The following is a 17,500-nucleotide window of genomic DNA, read 5'->3' on the forward strand; positions in this document are numbered from 1 at the left end:
ATTTTCATCTTTCGTTTTCTTGTTCTTATATTTCTCTTCATTTATCTCTTACTGTTTTTTTTTCCTCCATCTCCGCTTTCTACTCCTGCTCCTCTTCTTCCTCCTCCGCTTTCTACTTTTCCTTCTCTTCCTCCTCCTCCTCCTCGTCCTAATGCTTTCCTTGTCTCGTTTCCAGAGAATAGCTCTCTCTCGCTTTGTCATGTACCCCTCTGTGTTCATTCTGTATAGGGCGTTGACTACAAAAATATCTAATGCATTAGAACATTTGGTGACACTTCTATGGACCCGAGGCACGCAATATATTTCATGATTGGTATCAAATCTGTAACTAAAGAAGAATTCTGACCCTATAATTGATCATTTCTTCTCTCTCAAAGTCTACCTCCCTCTCCTTCCTTCCTTCCTTCTTTCGTTCATTCCTTCCTTCCTTCCTGGTCGGTGGCAGGCCAGAACAAAGCATCAGTCGGAACCACTACCCCGGAGGACGTCCAGCACCCCATAGGTGGGCAGCCCATCTCATCCCTCACCTTCACAAGGGCGCGGGGTGGTCGCCTTCAGTGTCACTGCGCTGCGAGCCGGTACTCCAACTCTCGTGGAAGGGAAGTTGTGTGTGTGTGTGTGTGTGTGTGTGTGTGTGTGTGTGTGTGTGTGTGTGTGTGTGTGTGTGTGTGTGTGTGTGTGTGTGTGTGTGTGTGTGTGTGTGTGTGTGTGTGTGTGTGTGTGTGAGCTCTCGCCCGGGAGGGTAATTGATGTCGATCACAAGCCCAACACGTGATCCTAGAACATGGTGATTCACACACACACGCACACCTACACATACACACACGTATACACATACACGACTCGTGGCGCAGTGGTAGAGTTCCTGGCTGACACTACGGCGGTCCGGGTTCGAATCCCGACAAGGGCTGAAATCATTTCAGCATCGCTGCGCTGCGGGTCGTTACTCCAACTCTCGTAGGTGGGGACTTGGATGTGTGTGTGCAAGGTCACAACATTACCCATAGATCGGTCATATATGAGCTCTGAGCTCTCTTCCGGGAGGGAAATAGCTGTCGATCACGAGTCCAACACGTGATCCAAGACCACGGCCAATGATACACGCACACATACATATACTTCCAGATGAGAGCTCACAGTTCATATTGTGTTATCTTTGGGTAATTCTGTGACTTTAAATTTCAAGTGGGGAGTACTGGTTTCTACAACCTGTGCCAGAGAGTTATATAAATAGTATATATTACACTTTGCTATAGTTTTTATCCATTTCTTAAAATATAAAAATCATTTTATTACGATTTTGGGGATAATTTCGTAGTTGAGTTGTACAAAAATGATGTAAGCTCGTTTCTCAAGCAAAATGTAACGTCGTCTTGTTACATATTTTCTTGTGACATTTTGGCGACTTTACCTTCCTCCGACTCAAAATCTCGATCAAATCAAGTCGACACACTGAGTCCACGACGCAGTAGACCTGACTTGCCAGTTTGCTCATTTCCAAGGAAATTCCTGGAACCTGCAAAACCCCACAACGTCGTCTCGACTCGCACTCACTCCCTCCCTCCCTCCCTCGCCTTCTTCCATCCCTCGCCTTCTTCCAGCTTTGTCGACATAATAAAACAAAGAGGACAAACTGTCTATATGGTCTGATTGTGATAATATAGGGTGAATTGAAAACGAAATAAATATCTCTTTTTGATATGACTCTAGGGATCAAATCAAGTCGACACACTGAGTCCAGACGGTTTCATTCATCTAATTATGTATTTTTCATCTGGTTATCTTTCTAGAAAATATATATGACTTAAGAAAAAGAAAAATATTTCAGGTTGTAAATGCTTCGAATCTTCCAAGAAATATATACAGACAGAAATTTCTTCTGTCAAAAACAAATCCGGATGCACTGTATATCGCTAACCCAAACCACACAAAGAAAGGAAGAAAGAAAACGTGACACATATCATTTAAAGTTTTAATCTAACCAAATCTCACGATTTGATTTACAGAATTGTTTCCAAAGCGACTTGAAGAAGTCGTTCTTTATTGGTTTTTGGAGTTCTAAGATCGAATACTTCCGCAGGCCCATTCCCCTCTCTTAGTTTGGCAACAGTATTGATCTTGACTGCAATCACTGTGTAGACGACTTGGGCAATACAAAAACTCCGGGCATGGATAAGTGAAACAATATATTCGGTCAAACTCCAGCCTCGGATCTCTGCAGGGATCAACAGGCACTTCTGATGAAGAAGAGAGAATCAAGATGAGAAGGAAATCATTTTATCATTACAGAGGATATAATTTTGATTATTTCAAATTCATGCTATGTGCTTGTATCATGATTGTAGTAATGCACGTGCACATACACACATAAGCACACAATAGGTAAATAAGTGTCTTTGCGTATGTGTTTGTGTGCGTAATAATAATAATGATAATGATTAATAATAATCATGATAATAATAATAATAATAATAATAATAATAAAAATAATAATAATAATGATAATAATAATCATACTACTACTACTACTACTATTACTACTACTACTACTACTACTACTACTACTACTACTACTACTACTAATAATAATAATAATAATAATAATAATAATAATAACAATAATAATAATGATAATAATAATCGTTTTTTTGGTTAATAGTTATACAGTAATACACTGACAATATATGATTATAACTAATTTTAGGACTAAATTAGATTGAATTAATGAAGAGCACTTTAGACAGAATGGCCATGTTCTTGTAGCTGTCAGTCCCCGGCGTTCTTGACAGGCACGAGCTTGTTGATGTACCTGGTACAGTGGAGTGGTACGGGGCGTTGAGTGGGACGAAATGTCTGTGACACTTGTGTGTGTGTGTGTGTGTGTGTAAGTCCGTGTGCAAACATAATACGCTTACGAGGATCAGCATCACAACAATAGTAATATCCTCTGTCATGGTTTTTGCAGTAATACTTGCAACCACCTGGATACCGATCGACGCTGCTGGCGCCAGCGACGGAGAGAAAAAGAACTAGAAGCAGACCCCGAACCAGTGCCATCTTCTTCCTGAAATATAAAGAAATTAAAAGAAAGAATTTTTGAAAGACAATATCCATTTGGTTATTCGTTGTTCAAGAAAACGACCATGAGTGAATCTCTTACTTCGTGCAAATGTAGTTCCCCACGATGCTCTTTCTGACTTCTGGATTCTGGATTCTGGATTCCAAGAAAAGACCACCTCGCTTGCGCGGGATCGGGTTTTGTGGGAGGGGAAGAATGTCTGCAGGAAAATGAAAAGATAGTGGTGTATAAAAGAGGGCTATTGCCACCGGGCGAATTGCGAGCGATTTGGGGCTTATTTGTTGTCGTGGCTTAGGAGAACTGGGCTAGGAACTTGGACGGCGGCGCCAATGCCGGGAGGAAGAGCATATTATATCACCAACGAAAGTTTGGAAAATGGTAGGAGACGTAGTAGGAGAGAAAGGAGGAAAAACGGAAAAATCTTTAGTGGGAGGTAAACTGAAATGAGAAGATGTAGTATAAGAGAAAGTGAGAAAGGAAACGAATTTTAGTCGAAGAAAAAGGAAGTGTATATGTTTGTGCGTGGGATGCGGCTATGTTCGTGAGAGGTGTGTGTGTGTGTAATTTACGGTTAGTGAGTAGATTTCACTTCCCGCGTGTAGAGGGCGTTCCTGATTAGCCCCAGGTAAGGCATGAGAATTCCTGTTTTACCCCAGGTTGGGTTTGAGTAGCCTGTCAGTTAATGCGATATTATTATTATTATTATTATTATCATTATTACCATTACTATTATTATTATTACATTATTGCGGTTATCACCAGTCAAGCTGGTGAAGGGGTGTGTTACTTGTAGGTACGGTTATACACGTCTTATCGTGTACACCGCACGTGGGACGGGCGCAGCTGACAGATAGTCTGTACGGTGTGGTCTAGGTGTAATATGTTGTATCAGATGTTTGTGTTTGGCGTGCAGTTTTTCTAGGTGTCTTGAGTGAAGTTTGTGTTTGTGTTGGTTGAGTGGACGGATGTTGGAAATTTGGTGTAGAGACTCAGTGGTTCTGAAGTCGCTCCATCGCGAGCCCGTGATGAACTGGACAGCGGCATTCTGAACCTTCTGATGCTCGTAGTTATTAGTGGCACATGTCAGCTGGCTTAGTCCCGGGGACTGGCACAGAATCGGTCTGACGAGGGCTAGGTACAATCGACGTTTGGTTCTCAGTGTTGCAGTTTTGAAGCGTCTGAGCTTACCCAGCACAGCCCTAGCCTTCGCTCCCTGCTTGCGGAAGTGTGGGGTCCAGGTAAGGCCATTATCAAGTGTGCTACCCAGCACACGGGTATGGTCTTTCGCTGGGATGTTTGTGTTGTTTATTTTAAGAGGAGTGTTTGTGATTGTTCTGTTGGTTCGTTTGCAGCAGAAGTATACAGCATTGCATTTCGACGCGTTGGTCTTAATGCGCCACTGTTGCTCCCACGCGTGTGCCCCGTCTAGGATGTTTTGCATTACGTGTAACGCTCCCTGCAGCGTTTTGTGTCTGCTTATGTGGTTAGTGTCGTCCGCATACGAAAGAGTTAGAGCCTGGTTGCGAGGATAAGCTGGCTCTGGCAGGTCATTCGTATATAGATTGTACAGAGTGGGGGCAAGGTTGGGACAGAACGCCCCGCCACTTTATTCTTATTGACCTGTCGTCCAGGTAGTTGCAGAGCAACCTTGTGAACGGCAGGGCAAAGTCGAAGTTGTGGTACAATTTGTACTTAAGGCCTTCATGCCAGACAGTATCGAATGCCTTCTCCACATCCTTACAAACCAAAATGGCCTTACCAGGGCGACCGTCTGGCGGTCTTTGAACCCATTGAGTGATTATGGATATTACGTCTTCTGCACCGCGCCCCGGCCGAAAACCAAACTGGCAGTCCCTCAGCACATTCTCCGTCTCTAGGTACACGGTCAGGCGGCGGCATAAGACGTGCTCAAACACCTTTCCAAAGTACTCCAGAAGGGAGATGGGCCGATATGAAAGGGGGGCGGAGGCGGGTTTCTGGGGTTTAGGAATGAGGATGGTATGGGAGGCCTTGAATAGTTGTGGGAAGTACCCAGAGGCTAGTGAGCTATTATATAGTGTCGTCATGTGTGAGATTATGTTGTCTGGCATACGTTTGAGTATGTGTGCATCGATGCCTGAAGGGCCAGGGGATTTTAGTTTTAATGCCGAGATAACCCCCTTTACCTCCTCCAAAACGATGGGGCAGATAAGGGGATCATCTTCATCTAACTGAGAGAGATCAACAGTCTCGTCGGGAATGAGGTCACTACAGCTGTTCATGAAAGAGTTAACACTGTGCAAGGTGCTAAAGCAATGTGGTCCTTGCACAGGATGGGGTTTAAAGACCTCACTCCATGCTGACGCCAGAATGTCAGCTTGGTGTTAGGGGGAGTGTGCAGAGTGGTTAAGATGGTTGATGACCTTGGGTGGAGGCACAGAGCACTCCTCCAGCTCACGTTTGAGGGTCCTCCAGAACTTGGAAGGGTCCGTCTCACAGGCGCCGGAGAGCGAGGCCATCAGTTGCTCCTCCTCTCGATGTGAATCGATGTAGAGGGACTTCCTCAGGCTACTCTGTAGCCAGTGCATGTCTCTTAGGATGGCTACACGGGCCTCTAGGGGTGCTTTTAATAGATCTGTAGATCTGTTCTGTAGTGCAATGCGTAGTCTGTTAGTGCGCATAGAAGCGGTGAACGTGGCAATCTTTCGGTGCTTTGTTCTAGGAATGTGCTTTTTTACAGCGTTTTTGACAAACTTTGTAAGTGAGCGCCATTCCTGCTCTATCGCCGCTTGTGGAGTGTTGTCCATGTTTGTGTTGGTGTATGTCGTGAGAGTGTTTTTGAAGCCTTCCCAGTCGGCCTGACTGTAACGTAACCGAGGCTCACTGGGGATAAGGATGGGTGAGGTGGAGATGCGAAGGATTAAGGGTATGTGGTCTGAGAGGGTGGGGGCACCGGGTGAGATAGTGGAGTTGAGGAAGAAAGCTCGGCTGTTGGAGAACACCAGGTCGGGCTTACCCTGCAATCCATGACCTATGAATGTGGAAAAGTCCGGACCTAGGAACTTCAGCCGGTGAAGTATAGTAAGAGAGTGTAGTTGCCGACTCACTGAGCTGCTGTTGTGCGTTCCAGGGCTCCAAGCAGCATGACTGCAGTTGAAATCGCCAATGAAGAAGGTTGGGATTTTGTATGACATCACCTTGGCAATGTCAACAAAGGGGAGGAAGGGGATACGGGGAGGGCGGTAGAGGGTACAGAGGAGGATGGGACCGCGAGTGGTGCTTAACTTGATCGCGAGCATCTGCTCATAATGAAATTGATCAAGTATAGTTGCCTGGAGGGACTTCCTGGCCAAAATACAGACGCCCGAGTGCAAAGCAAGACCCCGACTCCAAGTGGTGAAGCCTTGAATCTTGAGAAGAGAGTCGGGGGCTGGATCACCCATCGAAGTCAAACAAATGACATCAGAACCGTGTCTGGCAATCTCTAACAAGGTGCTGGTCCTTTGTGGGGCCCAGTGACGGACGTTCTGGTAGAACACACGTAAATCCAATCTATCCATAGGAATAGTTGTCTTTAGTGAGTCCTACTAGCTGGAGGGAGTTTTAAGAGGAAGCTTAGTTAGCCTTAGGGGCTTGGAGGGTAAGCACTTCGCTGTCGGAGGAGGAGGAGGAGGAGGAGGAGGATGCACTATCGCTAGACTGGACAGTGTCTGGAATAGTGCTGGTGAAGGGGATTATGTCCCGCAGCGTCTCCTTTGTGAGTTTCGTCAGGTTCAACTTAGGTCTCCCACTCGAGCTCGCTCGTGGTATGACCACGCGGCGCGGGAGCCCGGAGGAGGATTTGTTTGCCCCTGACGAGGAGGAGCGGGGGCTTAGGATTGGGGAGCGTGAGCGGTTGCTACGTTGGTAGGATTCATGTCTGGATGCCCTGGACTTGGGGCGTGATTGCCTGGGGTTAGGTTCTTGCGCAGACTTCTTGGGGCAGGTGGAGGAGGAGGAGGAGGAGGAGGAGGAGGTGGAGGAGGTGGAGGTGGAGGGTGTGGAAACAGAGGGAGCGGTGGTGAGAGGGATAGGGGCTGGGTGAGGATAGGATGGGTTGTTGGGACCAAAGGGAATAGCCTCTAGGACGTGAGGTGGAATGGGGAAGGCAGGTAAACCCAGGTGGGTGAGTGCTGTGGACAGCACTTCCTGCACCTGCTCCTTGCTCTTGGACATGAGCATTGCCGAATAGACAATACTCAGAGCAAGTACTTGAGCATCCCTCGCCTGGTTGCACCTTTCGTCTCCAGACGGACACTGGAGATTACCAGCTGCCTCCCTTTCCAGGGTGCTGCCGATACTTGATGCAACCATGATTGGGACGTCGGTACAGGGGGAGGGCCTGCTCGCATCCTGGCGAGACCGCTTGGACTTCGTCCTCTGCGTCCGCTGCTCCTTGGGGGCGCAAGAAGGCTCCTGGTCAGGGGCGGCAGCAGGGGAGCTAGCCCTCCTCTTTACACCTGGGTGGGTTCTGGGTTTGGGGGTGGGGGGTTGAGGGATTTTGCCTTGGGATGGGGAGGAGGGGGAGGGGGTGGAGGAGGAGGGGGAGGGGGAGGAGGAGGAGGAGGAGGAGGATGAGGATGAGGAGGTGGAGGAGGAGGTGTAGGAGGAGGAGGAGGTGGAGGAGGAGGTGGAGGAGGAGGAGGAGGAGGGGGTTTTGGTTTTAGGACGAGGATTAGAGGGTTGCGCAGGTTGGGGGCGGGTGTTGGGAGCTGACCTAGCCACCGGTTGAGCAGGCTGCGCTGTGTCAGCCGCCTTTCTCCTTTCCGGGCAGGAATTGGAGATGGCGCTGTGGGTTCCCCCACATAGGAGACACCTGAGTCTCGCTGCCTCGCATTCTCTATACCGATGTCCGTCGGTAGCACACTTGGAGCACCTAGTCAGATTGGGTTGAGGACAGGATCGGGATTCATGTTTCAGGGAGTAACATATCAGGCATTGCCTGACTTTGAGGTTCTTAACCTCTCTAATAGACGATGGGGGCAGATATAAGAAACTAATCTTGAGTCCTACCCTGAGAATCTTCTCAAGGTCGGACCTAGATTTTAGGGAAATCCTGACGAAATCAGTGCCCGGAGGCCGGAAGACATCGACAAAGTCAACATCCGAGTTCCTCTCCCTTAGGTCACACAGAATGGCTTCCTTATCCCCGAGCTTGTCAAGGACCATCCTACCCACGTACATGGACGCTCTGACATGAGCGTAGGTGGGTGTGACCCTACGGGGAGAGAAACCCAGCTTCTCCAGCCTGATCACAGTCCTCTTCTCGAAGCAGGCATCGAGACTATCCTGATCCATCAAGTGAAACAGGACATTTGCCCCTTCCGTCTGGGCAAAGCGCACAGGAGCACTGCCTATCACACCGCTCAGTTGGTTGGCATCGTCCACAAGCGAGATGCCATCCGGGCGTGAGTTGCCTCTCACAAAAACCACTTGAAAGTTGGTTTTCATGATGAGGGCGCTTGACGGTAAGTTATACGAGAATCAGACACGTCAGGGAAGGAGAGAAAGAGGAAGAGCAGAAGCACCTACGAAGAAGACGGTCAAGACACGAATTTTCTTAAGGCGCTAAAAGAGGATACAGAAGGCGGGCAGTGTTGATGTGTACTGGTTATAACCAAGTCGAAGACTTGATACGAGTGTCTTTTGTGTTAACTGTGATCTAGATGCAGGCACAGCTAAATGTGTAGTGTTATTTCTCTTTTCTACGAAGGCAAGACTCTGAAAACAGAGAGCGATTACGTGACTTCGGAAGTGTTGTGTAGGTAAAGTACACCACTGAGTATCAATGGATATTAAGCACTTGTGTTAACTGTGATCTAGATGCAGGCACAGCTAAATGTGTAGTGTTCTTTCTCTTTTCTACGAAGGCAAGACTCTGAAAACAGAGAACGATTACGTGACTTCGGAAGTGTTGTGTAGGTAAAGTACACCACTGAGTATCAATGGATATTAAGCACTTTTGTGTCTGTGTTTACCCTGAGATTTCTTTACTTACGGAGAGTAGGCGTTGCTGTTGAGTCAGTTGGTCGGTTAGACGCGGTTAGACTCAGAGTGTGCTGGTACAAAGGGGCGATGCTAGGGGCGATGCTAGGGGCAATTAGCGATGAGCTGGAGCTGGAGCGGAGACGTCCGAGTTCTGCGAGCGCTGAGTTGATTCTGACTTCTAACGGTTTCTACATTGTGAACACTTTATATACACCCACGACGCAGTAGACCTGAGTTGCCAGTTTGCTCATTTCCAAGGAAATTCCTCCAACCTGCAAAACCCCACAACGTAGTCTCGATTCGCACTCCCTCCCTCGCCTTCTTCCATCCCTCGCCTTCTTCCATCTTTGTCGACATAATAAAACAAAGAGGACAAACTGTCTACATGGTCTGATTGTGATAATATAGGGTGAATTGAAAACGAAATAAAGGAATATCTCTTTTTAATATAACTGTAGGGGTCAAGCGAGAATTATATCATTCTTGTCCAAACACGATATGTAGTTCATTTGAGTATTCATTTGTGTCAATAGTTCTATCAAATATTTCTCCCCTGACATCGTAATTGCCATTATATATATATATATATATATATATATATATATATATATATATATATATATATATATATATATATATATATAATATACATATATATTATTTTCAGACCAGAAACCATGTTTGATTGAATTTCTTTGTGTTTCTACATACACAAAGTTACCATATATATTTAGAAACTAGAAAGTAAAGGGGTTAAGTATTATGAGAATTTCGGTAGGACTAAGGAACATTTGCTCTCTCGCCCCACCCTAGTACTAGCCAGCTTTCTTCTCAATTCTTTCATTCGAACAAGACAGTTAAGAAACGGCGTGTACGTTCAAATTCAATATCAACCTTGATTGTAGCTAAAGTCAGTCTTAACCTACGATTTTTTTTCCTGCGCGTCCAACGAGGCAGAAGACATGGACCAGTTATCCAGGAAAACCCCAGATGTCGTGCTCGCAATTGGTTACCGCCCTTGTATACCTGACGCTAGTGTGCTTGTAGATTTTCCTCCCATTTTCATGATCATCAAGCTTTCAATACCTTCTTGCTGTCTAATCACTTTCCCACCTCGCCTCTTCAGAAAACACATAATTCATAAAGACAGGAACAGGTGCACTTGCACGCTCGTGTGTGTGTGTGTGTGTGTGTGTGTGTGTGTGTGTGTGTGTGTGTGTGTGTGTGTGTGTGTGTGTGTGTGTGTGTGTGTGTGTGTGTGTGTGTGTGCGCGCGCAAATTGTCGATTGGAAACTACGTACAGGACCCATTTACAGGAGACCCAAAAGACAAACACACACACACACGCACGCACACACACACACACACACACACACACACACACACACACACACACACACACACACACACACACACACACACACACACACACACACACAAACACACACACACACACACATGCACACACAACTAAGCCAAATTAACATGAACACACAGAAATTATTCATAAATTTTTAGTTTTAGAAACAGTCATAAGCTCTCTGAATGCTAAGTAAACTAAGACAGATTTAATAAACTCCACAAATAGAAACTATATGGACATCAAACAGAGGACAAATAATATAAAGGGTCCATTACATGAGGTCACCGTAAAAAAAAAATAAACTTTCAATAAACGTACTCACGTTGATATGACTTTAGGTCTTTTTCTATTATTCATGTTTAAAATGTATCATGAGGGAAGTGAGTTGTTGTGAAGAGGGAGGGAGGGAGAGAGGGAGTGAACACGCCTACAACCTCCCCCCCAACAACCACACTCCTCCACCCTCAAGGCAAAAACATGCAACCTGTGTGACCGAAGCCGGCATTAGAGAGCGCGGAGAAGTGTTGACTGTGTGGCCGACGCAAGGTCAAAAGAGAGTACAGGACATCGTCCCCGAGAACCGGCGCTTCTGTCCTTGGGGTCGACATCACGTCGAAGAGACGTCGAGCGGCGGATTTGAGGAGGGTCACGGCCAGGAGGGGGTGAGGGGCTGTACGAGACAAACAGTGGTTGATCACTATCTCTATCTGAAGGAAAGTCAGAATGGGGGAAGGTAGGAAGAAGGGGATGAAAGGAGGGAGAAGGAGACATGGTGTCAAGTCGAAAAAGAGTGGGAAAAGAGAGTAAAAAAAAACTCGTTCTCGCTGCCTGAGCACAACATTGGTGCTTTAATTCTTCCTCCTACAAAGGATTACAAGGGCGGAGCTTGCCGACAGGAGACCTTTTGGTCCATATCTAGGTTGGATGCGAAAAAATCATAATAATAATGAAATAACAAATAAAAACTATAATAATGTAAATAACAAATAAAAGACATAAATAAATGCTTAGGTATAGTTAAATGATAAACAGACAGGTAAATAGTAAATAATAATAAATTGACATATAACTAATAATACATGAGAATCAAACAGACAAATGATAACAAAACAAAAACAAATAATATAAAATACATTATAATCATTACAGCATCTTGCTTAGGTGTTTATCTAAATGATTCTTAAAGCTTCGAACTAAACTACATAGCACTACCTGTGCAGGAAGTTTATTCCATTCATTAACTACACGGTTGGCGAAGTTGTTTCTACCTACTTCCAAATTGAATCTATTTCCGGACAGTTTGAGACCATTGTTTCTTGTCTGATTCTCATTCAATGTGAAAATTTTGTCACTTTTGATGTTGTCAATTCCCTTTAAAATTTTAAAGACCTGTATCAAGTCACCTCTGAGTCTACGCTTTTTTAGGGAAAACAGATTCATATGTTTTAGTCGATTTTCGTATGATTTATTTTTGATATTTGGAATCAGTTTTGTGGCTCGCCGTTGTACTTTTTCCAATCTGTCAATGTCTTTAATGAGATTCGGTGACCATACGGAAACAGCATATTCCAAATGTGGACGAACTAACCATTTATATAGCTTGTTAATGAGTGATGGACTTTTGAAATCAAAAGATCGCGCAATCAGTCCTAGAATCTTATTTGTTTTCTCAGAGGCTGAAATACACTGCTTGGATGATTTGAAGTCGTTACTGATAATTACGCCGTGATCTTTTTCAATATCTACTTTTGTTAACGAATTTCCAAATAACTTGTAATCGTACTTACTGTTATTTTTACCATTGTGTATTACCTTGCATTTACTTGTGTTAAATTTCATTAGCCACTTTTCAGACCATTGCTGTAATTGATCTAAATCTTCTTGAATATCTAATTGGTTTAAGTGATCATTTGCCATTGCGCACAGTTTTGTATCATCAGCAAATTTGGAAACAGTAGATTTTAGTCCATGGTCTATCATTTATATATATTATGAATAGAAGTGCCCCAAGAACGGAACCCTGAGGAACTCCACTTGTAACATTTTTCCATCTAGAAGTTTTTCCATTTAAAACAATTCTCTGTTTTCGACCATTCAACCAATTACTAGTCCAACCTAATAGGCTACCACTTATTCCGTGTAAAGCTAATTTAGTAAGTAGTTTTTCATGTGGGACGGTATAAAAGGTTTTGAAAAGTCTAGATATATTAAATCTATATTTTTTCTTTTGTCATAATTCGAGATAACTGCCTCCTCCACTTCCTTACTCCATCTGAAACCTCCTCACGACTGGGTAGAATATTGACCTCTTCCTCCTCCTCCTCCTCCTCCTCCTCCTCCTCCTCCTCTTCCTCCTACTGCTTCTCCTCTTTCTCTTTCTCCTCGACCTCCTCCCACTCTTTCTCTTCCTATTCTGACCTAGATATCTAAACCAGTACAAGAAACTGTTGGACAAAGTTGGATAGAGCCCAGGTCTTTGTACCAAATGGAAGAAAAACGACATGCTTTCTCTTCGTTTTTTCCTCTTCCTCTTCCTCCTCTTCAGAGCACAAAAAAATGGGCATTTCAAACATTACCTGAAATTGACTGAAGATTCGGACGTAAAAGAAAAAATCCGTTACGCCGAAAACACTGTCGCATGACGTCAGCGGATTACAAATATGTTTTCTTCTTGGAACGCCGAGAGCCCGTTTTCCTCTTGTCGTCGTCGTCGTCGTATAGGACGCCCGTTCAATTTCTCCGGCGGATCGCGATCCACAAATCTCTCTCCAGTTGTCTGTCCGTATATATATCTTCGTTTTCTACTTGTTCTTCGTTTTCTCCTCTTTTCTCCAAGACCCGATGAACTTCTTCTAGGTCTTCTTCTTAGCCTTTCCATTTGTCTTCATCTCAGTTCTGTCTTGAGCAGCCTCCTTTCGTTCATTCTCTGCACGTGACCGCACAATTTCAGCTTATTTCACTCCATCAATTATATTCTCAGTTCCTAGTCTAATGTCAACGTTTCTTAATCTCTCCCCTGTCTCTCTTGTCGTCATTTCCTTTATTTTTCTTAATTCTTTAATCTACTGCTTGTAGTCTCGACTCCATTTTGATCGTCCGCATTTGTTTCGAGAATAGTTGCATTTATCAAAATTGATACATTATTCTACTTTCTTAAAATGATGTCATCTAAAGTTAAACTTTGATATTCTGTCAAGTTTCTTGGGTATCGTCTTTAAGTGACTTATGCTCAGGTATTCAGAACTTTATTAATGTGGAATCCATTTTATTTTAGTTGATATGCTCGGGTTGTATTCACATTTATGTCTTCATCAAATGGAAACTGTCCGAAATAGCTCAGCAGTGCGCTGGCGCCCTTGAAAACCTCGATTTCCAACAGCGCCACTATGACCGCCATGGTCATGAGGCGCATTGTGGACAGGGCCTTAGGGATACACACACACACACACACACACACATACACACACACACAAAAAAAAACGTTAAATCAAGTACAAACAACTTTATTTTTCATAATTACAAAACAGAGCAACACGGATGATGAGAGTCACACAACTAAAGACTTGAAGAGTGTAGGACTCAGTTAATGTCGAAGAAAGGCACAAACGAATTTAATTTCTCCCGTGAACAAGCGCATGGGGCAGCAAAATTCCTTGCCACTACATCTCTCATCGACCGTTCCGCAGTTCTTATGATCAAAGATGGCGGGACAATTCTTTCGAGGAGGACATTGGTACCTGTTCACGTAGGTCTTGTCAGGGTGCTTGCATCGTCTATCAACTGTAGAACACAAGAACATAAGAATAAAGGAGACTGCAAGAGACCATAAGTCCTACTCTAGCCAGTTCAGGTCCCTTACCACCTATCATCCCCATCCATAAAGTCTCGTATTCTTAGATCATAGTTGGCATTACTCAGTGTTTGTAAACTTAGTAATTGAGTTAAGGAGTGAATGTGCTGAATTTACCATGATCTAACTAACTAAAGCTATTATCACACTGGGCTTCCACGGGCTTCACCAGCGTTGACCGTTGAAATTTTGTTTAAGTGAAAAAGAACTTTGGTTACAAAATAAAAATAATTCAAATGTCAAAATATCTTTCCGTCATACATAGCAAAGCTGAATGGTGAACTAAGAGACTGAAAACCTATACCAATGTTAGAGGTACTGTTGGAATGTTCTTAGATTGGTCAAGATTTCTGTAAAAGAAGTCAAATTGTAGTTATTGAAATGGAGGTTGGAATGGGAGGAGGATGTGGGAGGAAAAAGAGACCAGTGTGATAATCCCTCAAATGAGGTTCAGTTTTCATGACCTGTAGATTACATCATGCGACCTAACTAATGACACTGTTTTCTAGACACGGGTTGGAATCCCGCACTCCTCTCCGATTGGCAATAGCGATCTTGACGGGCCCCAAGAGTCCCGAAAGTACACAGGGCAAGGGGGACTGCTTCGGTCACAGGTACTCAGCGCCTCCTGACGACCGTGTTAGATATATATTTTGACCATCGATCGTAGAGAATTGAACTTAAGATTTGGGTCAAACTTATGGTTTACTGTTAATGGTGTTAAAAATGTGAAGCGTTAGATGTTTAGATAACTGGTTTATGCATTTTGTGTAAACTAGTGAATGGTTTTAACGCCCCCCCCCAAAAAAAAAAAAAAAAAAAAAAACTTGGAGTGGGGAGCATATGCCCCCTCCCTTTTCTTATACCAGTGATAAGATAGTAATGATAATGATGATAATGACAATAACTCACATCGACATCCATTATCACAGCATTCATATGTTCCTCCAACGTTGCAGTAGAATTCACAGTCAGACTCTGAGTCGGCGTGACTGACCACAGTCGCCAATACGACGCCGACCGCACACAACATCAGCTTCATACAGGGTGCCATCTTAGTCACTGAAATTTAGTCATTTAGATTTTTTGTAGGTCTAAGTACAATGTGTAACCATGATTTCAAGGATGGTATTCATCCAGACAAATAACCTTCAGTGTTTGTTTTCTTGTTTCTATGGCCATGATTGATGTAGTAATGATTAACTTGTTTTTAAGAAGGAGAGTGGATTGGCTAAAAAAATTTTTTTTATTGTATTCGTTTAACCAACTTTTGGTTATTTTATACAGTTAGGTAGCGTCCCACATAAACGATGGAGAAGTGACAACTTACCTTTGCAGCAGTGTGAATTGTAGTGTCCAGGTCGACGATGATGATAATTGAAGGCAGTTAGGTAGCGTGCCACGTAAACAATAGAGAAGTGACAACTTACCTTTGGAGCAGTGTGAATTATAGTGTTGAGGTCGACGATGATGATGATTGATGGCAGTTAGGTAGCGTCCAACATAAACAATAGAGAAGTGACAACTTACCTTTGCAGCAGTGCGAATTGTAGTGTTGAGGTCGACGTACCCTAAAAGGGTTTTATACCTGACCTAGTGGGCATCATTGCCAGATTGCTCAGGCGGAAAACCAGTATTTACCAAAAACGATACCTTCAACAGTTCGACAGGATGAGGAACAGGATGAGGAAGAAGTGAAAGAAGAGGAAGATGAGGAGAAGTTGGAGGAGGAGAAGGAGGAAGAGGAGGTGGAAAAAGAGGAGGAGGAGAAGGAAGAGGAGGAGGAGGAGGAGGAGGAGAATAGTAAAATATATAAAAATTAGTACATTGATAGGGTATGACAGAAAATCTTGAAAGTAATAAAAAGATGTTTTGGAAAGAAATTAAGAGAGGAAGAGGAGGCGAATCAAGTAGAGAAGAAAAGGTAAAAGGTGCAGATGGAGAGATGATAATGGAAGAGAAGGCTGTGTGGGTAAGATGGGCAGTGTTTTTTAGGATGTTGCTAAATGTGAAGGAGGATAGGGAGGGAAAGAGAGTTGCAGTGGGAAATGCTAAGAAAATGAGAGTGATGAGTGAGGAAAATGGAGGAGAAATAAGGAAGGATGAAGTGAAGGCAGTTGTTAAGATGATGAAAGCAGGTAAGGCACCTGATCTGGATGGATGCCATGCAGAATGTCTGAAAAGGGAGGTACAGTGACGGTGGACTGACTGTTGAGGTTATTTAATGTTTGCTGGAGAGAGGGTAGAGTGCCGGAGGACTGGAGGAGTGCCTGTATAGTTCCTCTTTACAAGTGTGAATATAGTAGTTTCAGAGGGATTAGATTGTTAAGTGTAGTTGGGAAGGCTTATGGGAGGATCTTAATTGAGAGGATTAGGAGAGGAACAGAAGAATAATTGGTGAGGAACAGTTTGGATTTAGGACAGGTAGAGGTTGTGTAGATCAGATCTTTGTGGTAAGACAGATATGTGAGAAAGCTATAGGAAAGGGGAAGGATGTTTTTGGGCTTTTATGAATCTGGAAAAGGCTTACGATAGGGTAGACAGAAAGGCACTGTGGGAGGTTATGCAGATATATGGGATAGGAGGAAACCTTCTGGGAGCTGTCAGGAGTTTTTATGAGAGTAGTAGAGCTTGTGTTAGGATTAGAAATGGAGAGAGTGAGTGGTTCGAGGTAAAGGTGGGACTTCGTCAAGGATGCGTTATGTCGCCCTGGCTGTTCAACTTATACATGGATGGGGTAGTGCGAGAGGTAAATACAAGGGTAGTGGGTCAGGGATTGGAGATGGTTAAAGGAAATGGAGAAAAGTGGGAGGTGAGTCAGCTATTGTTTGCGGATACCACTGCGCTTGTGGCAGAATCGGAGGGACTGAGGAAGTTGGTGACAGAGTTTGGGAGAGTGTGTGATAGAAGAAAGCTAAAGATAAATGTGGGCAAAAGTAAAGTGATGAGATGTACAAGGGGTGAAAGTGGCAGTAGACTGGAAGTGAGCACTAAGGGAGAGCGACTGGAGGAAGAGGATAGTTTTAGATACTTGAGTGCAAATGTGGCAGGAAAAGGTGGAGTGAAGGTGGAGATAGAATGTAGATTGAGAGAAGCAAGTAAATTCCTTGGTGGGTTGAAAAGTGTAATGAGGAATAGACATTTGGGAATGGATGCTAAGAGGAGACTGTGTGAAGGAGTGATTGTGCCAACAGCACTGTAT

General features: G+C 44.0%; 4 protein-coding genes across 4 annotated transcripts in view; 2 read left to right on the forward strand and 2 right to left on the reverse strand.

The window, feature by feature from the left end:
• Positions 1-17,500, forward strand: part of LOC143028587 (uncharacterized) — a 51,047-nt gene that overhangs the window by 15,397 nt on the left and 18,150 nt on the right. The window lies entirely within an intron of this gene.
• On the reverse strand, positions 1,959-9,259 carry LOC143028586 (uncharacterized). Its single transcript, XM_076190909.1, has 4 exons — positions 9,096-9,259; positions 3,161-3,278; positions 2,916-3,064; positions 1,959-2,237 (listed from the first exon to the last, which is right to left on the reverse strand). The coding sequence occupies exons 3-4, from the start codon at positions 3,055-3,057 to the stop codon at positions 2,059-2,061; spliced, it is 321 nt and encodes a 106-aa protein (XP_076047024.1). The 5' UTR covers positions 3,058-3,064; positions 3,161-3,278; positions 9,096-9,259; the 3' UTR covers positions 1,959-2,058.
• LOC143028582 (uncharacterized) overlaps positions 8,399-17,500 on the forward strand; it is a 17,006-nt gene continuing 7,904 nt past the window's right edge. Inside the window, exon 1 of the mRNA XM_076190905.1 lies at positions 8,399-8,565. Within this exon, the coding sequence (XP_076047020.1) occupies positions 8,547-8,565 (19 nt within the window). The 5' untranslated portion in view covers positions 8,399-8,546. The remainder of the gene's footprint in view (positions 8,566-17,500) is intronic.
• Positions 13,967-15,356, reverse strand: LOC143028585 (uncharacterized). Its single transcript, XM_076190908.1, has 2 exons — positions 15,211-15,356; positions 13,967-14,228 (listed from the first exon to the last, which is right to left on the reverse strand). Exons 1-2 carry the CDS (start codon positions 15,350-15,352, stop codon positions 14,032-14,034), a joined length of 339 nt encoding a protein of 112 aa, XP_076047023.1. The 5' UTR covers positions 15,353-15,356; the 3' UTR covers positions 13,967-14,031.

The sequence above is a fragment of the Oratosquilla oratoria genome, chromosome 9 (genome assembly GCF_046742065.1).
Source record: "Oratosquilla oratoria isolate Oo_2021 chromosome 9, ASM4674206v1, whole genome shotgun sequence".
NCBI classification, from domain to species: domain Eukaryota; kingdom Metazoa; phylum Arthropoda; class Malacostraca; order Stomatopoda; family Squillidae; genus Oratosquilla; species Oratosquilla oratoria.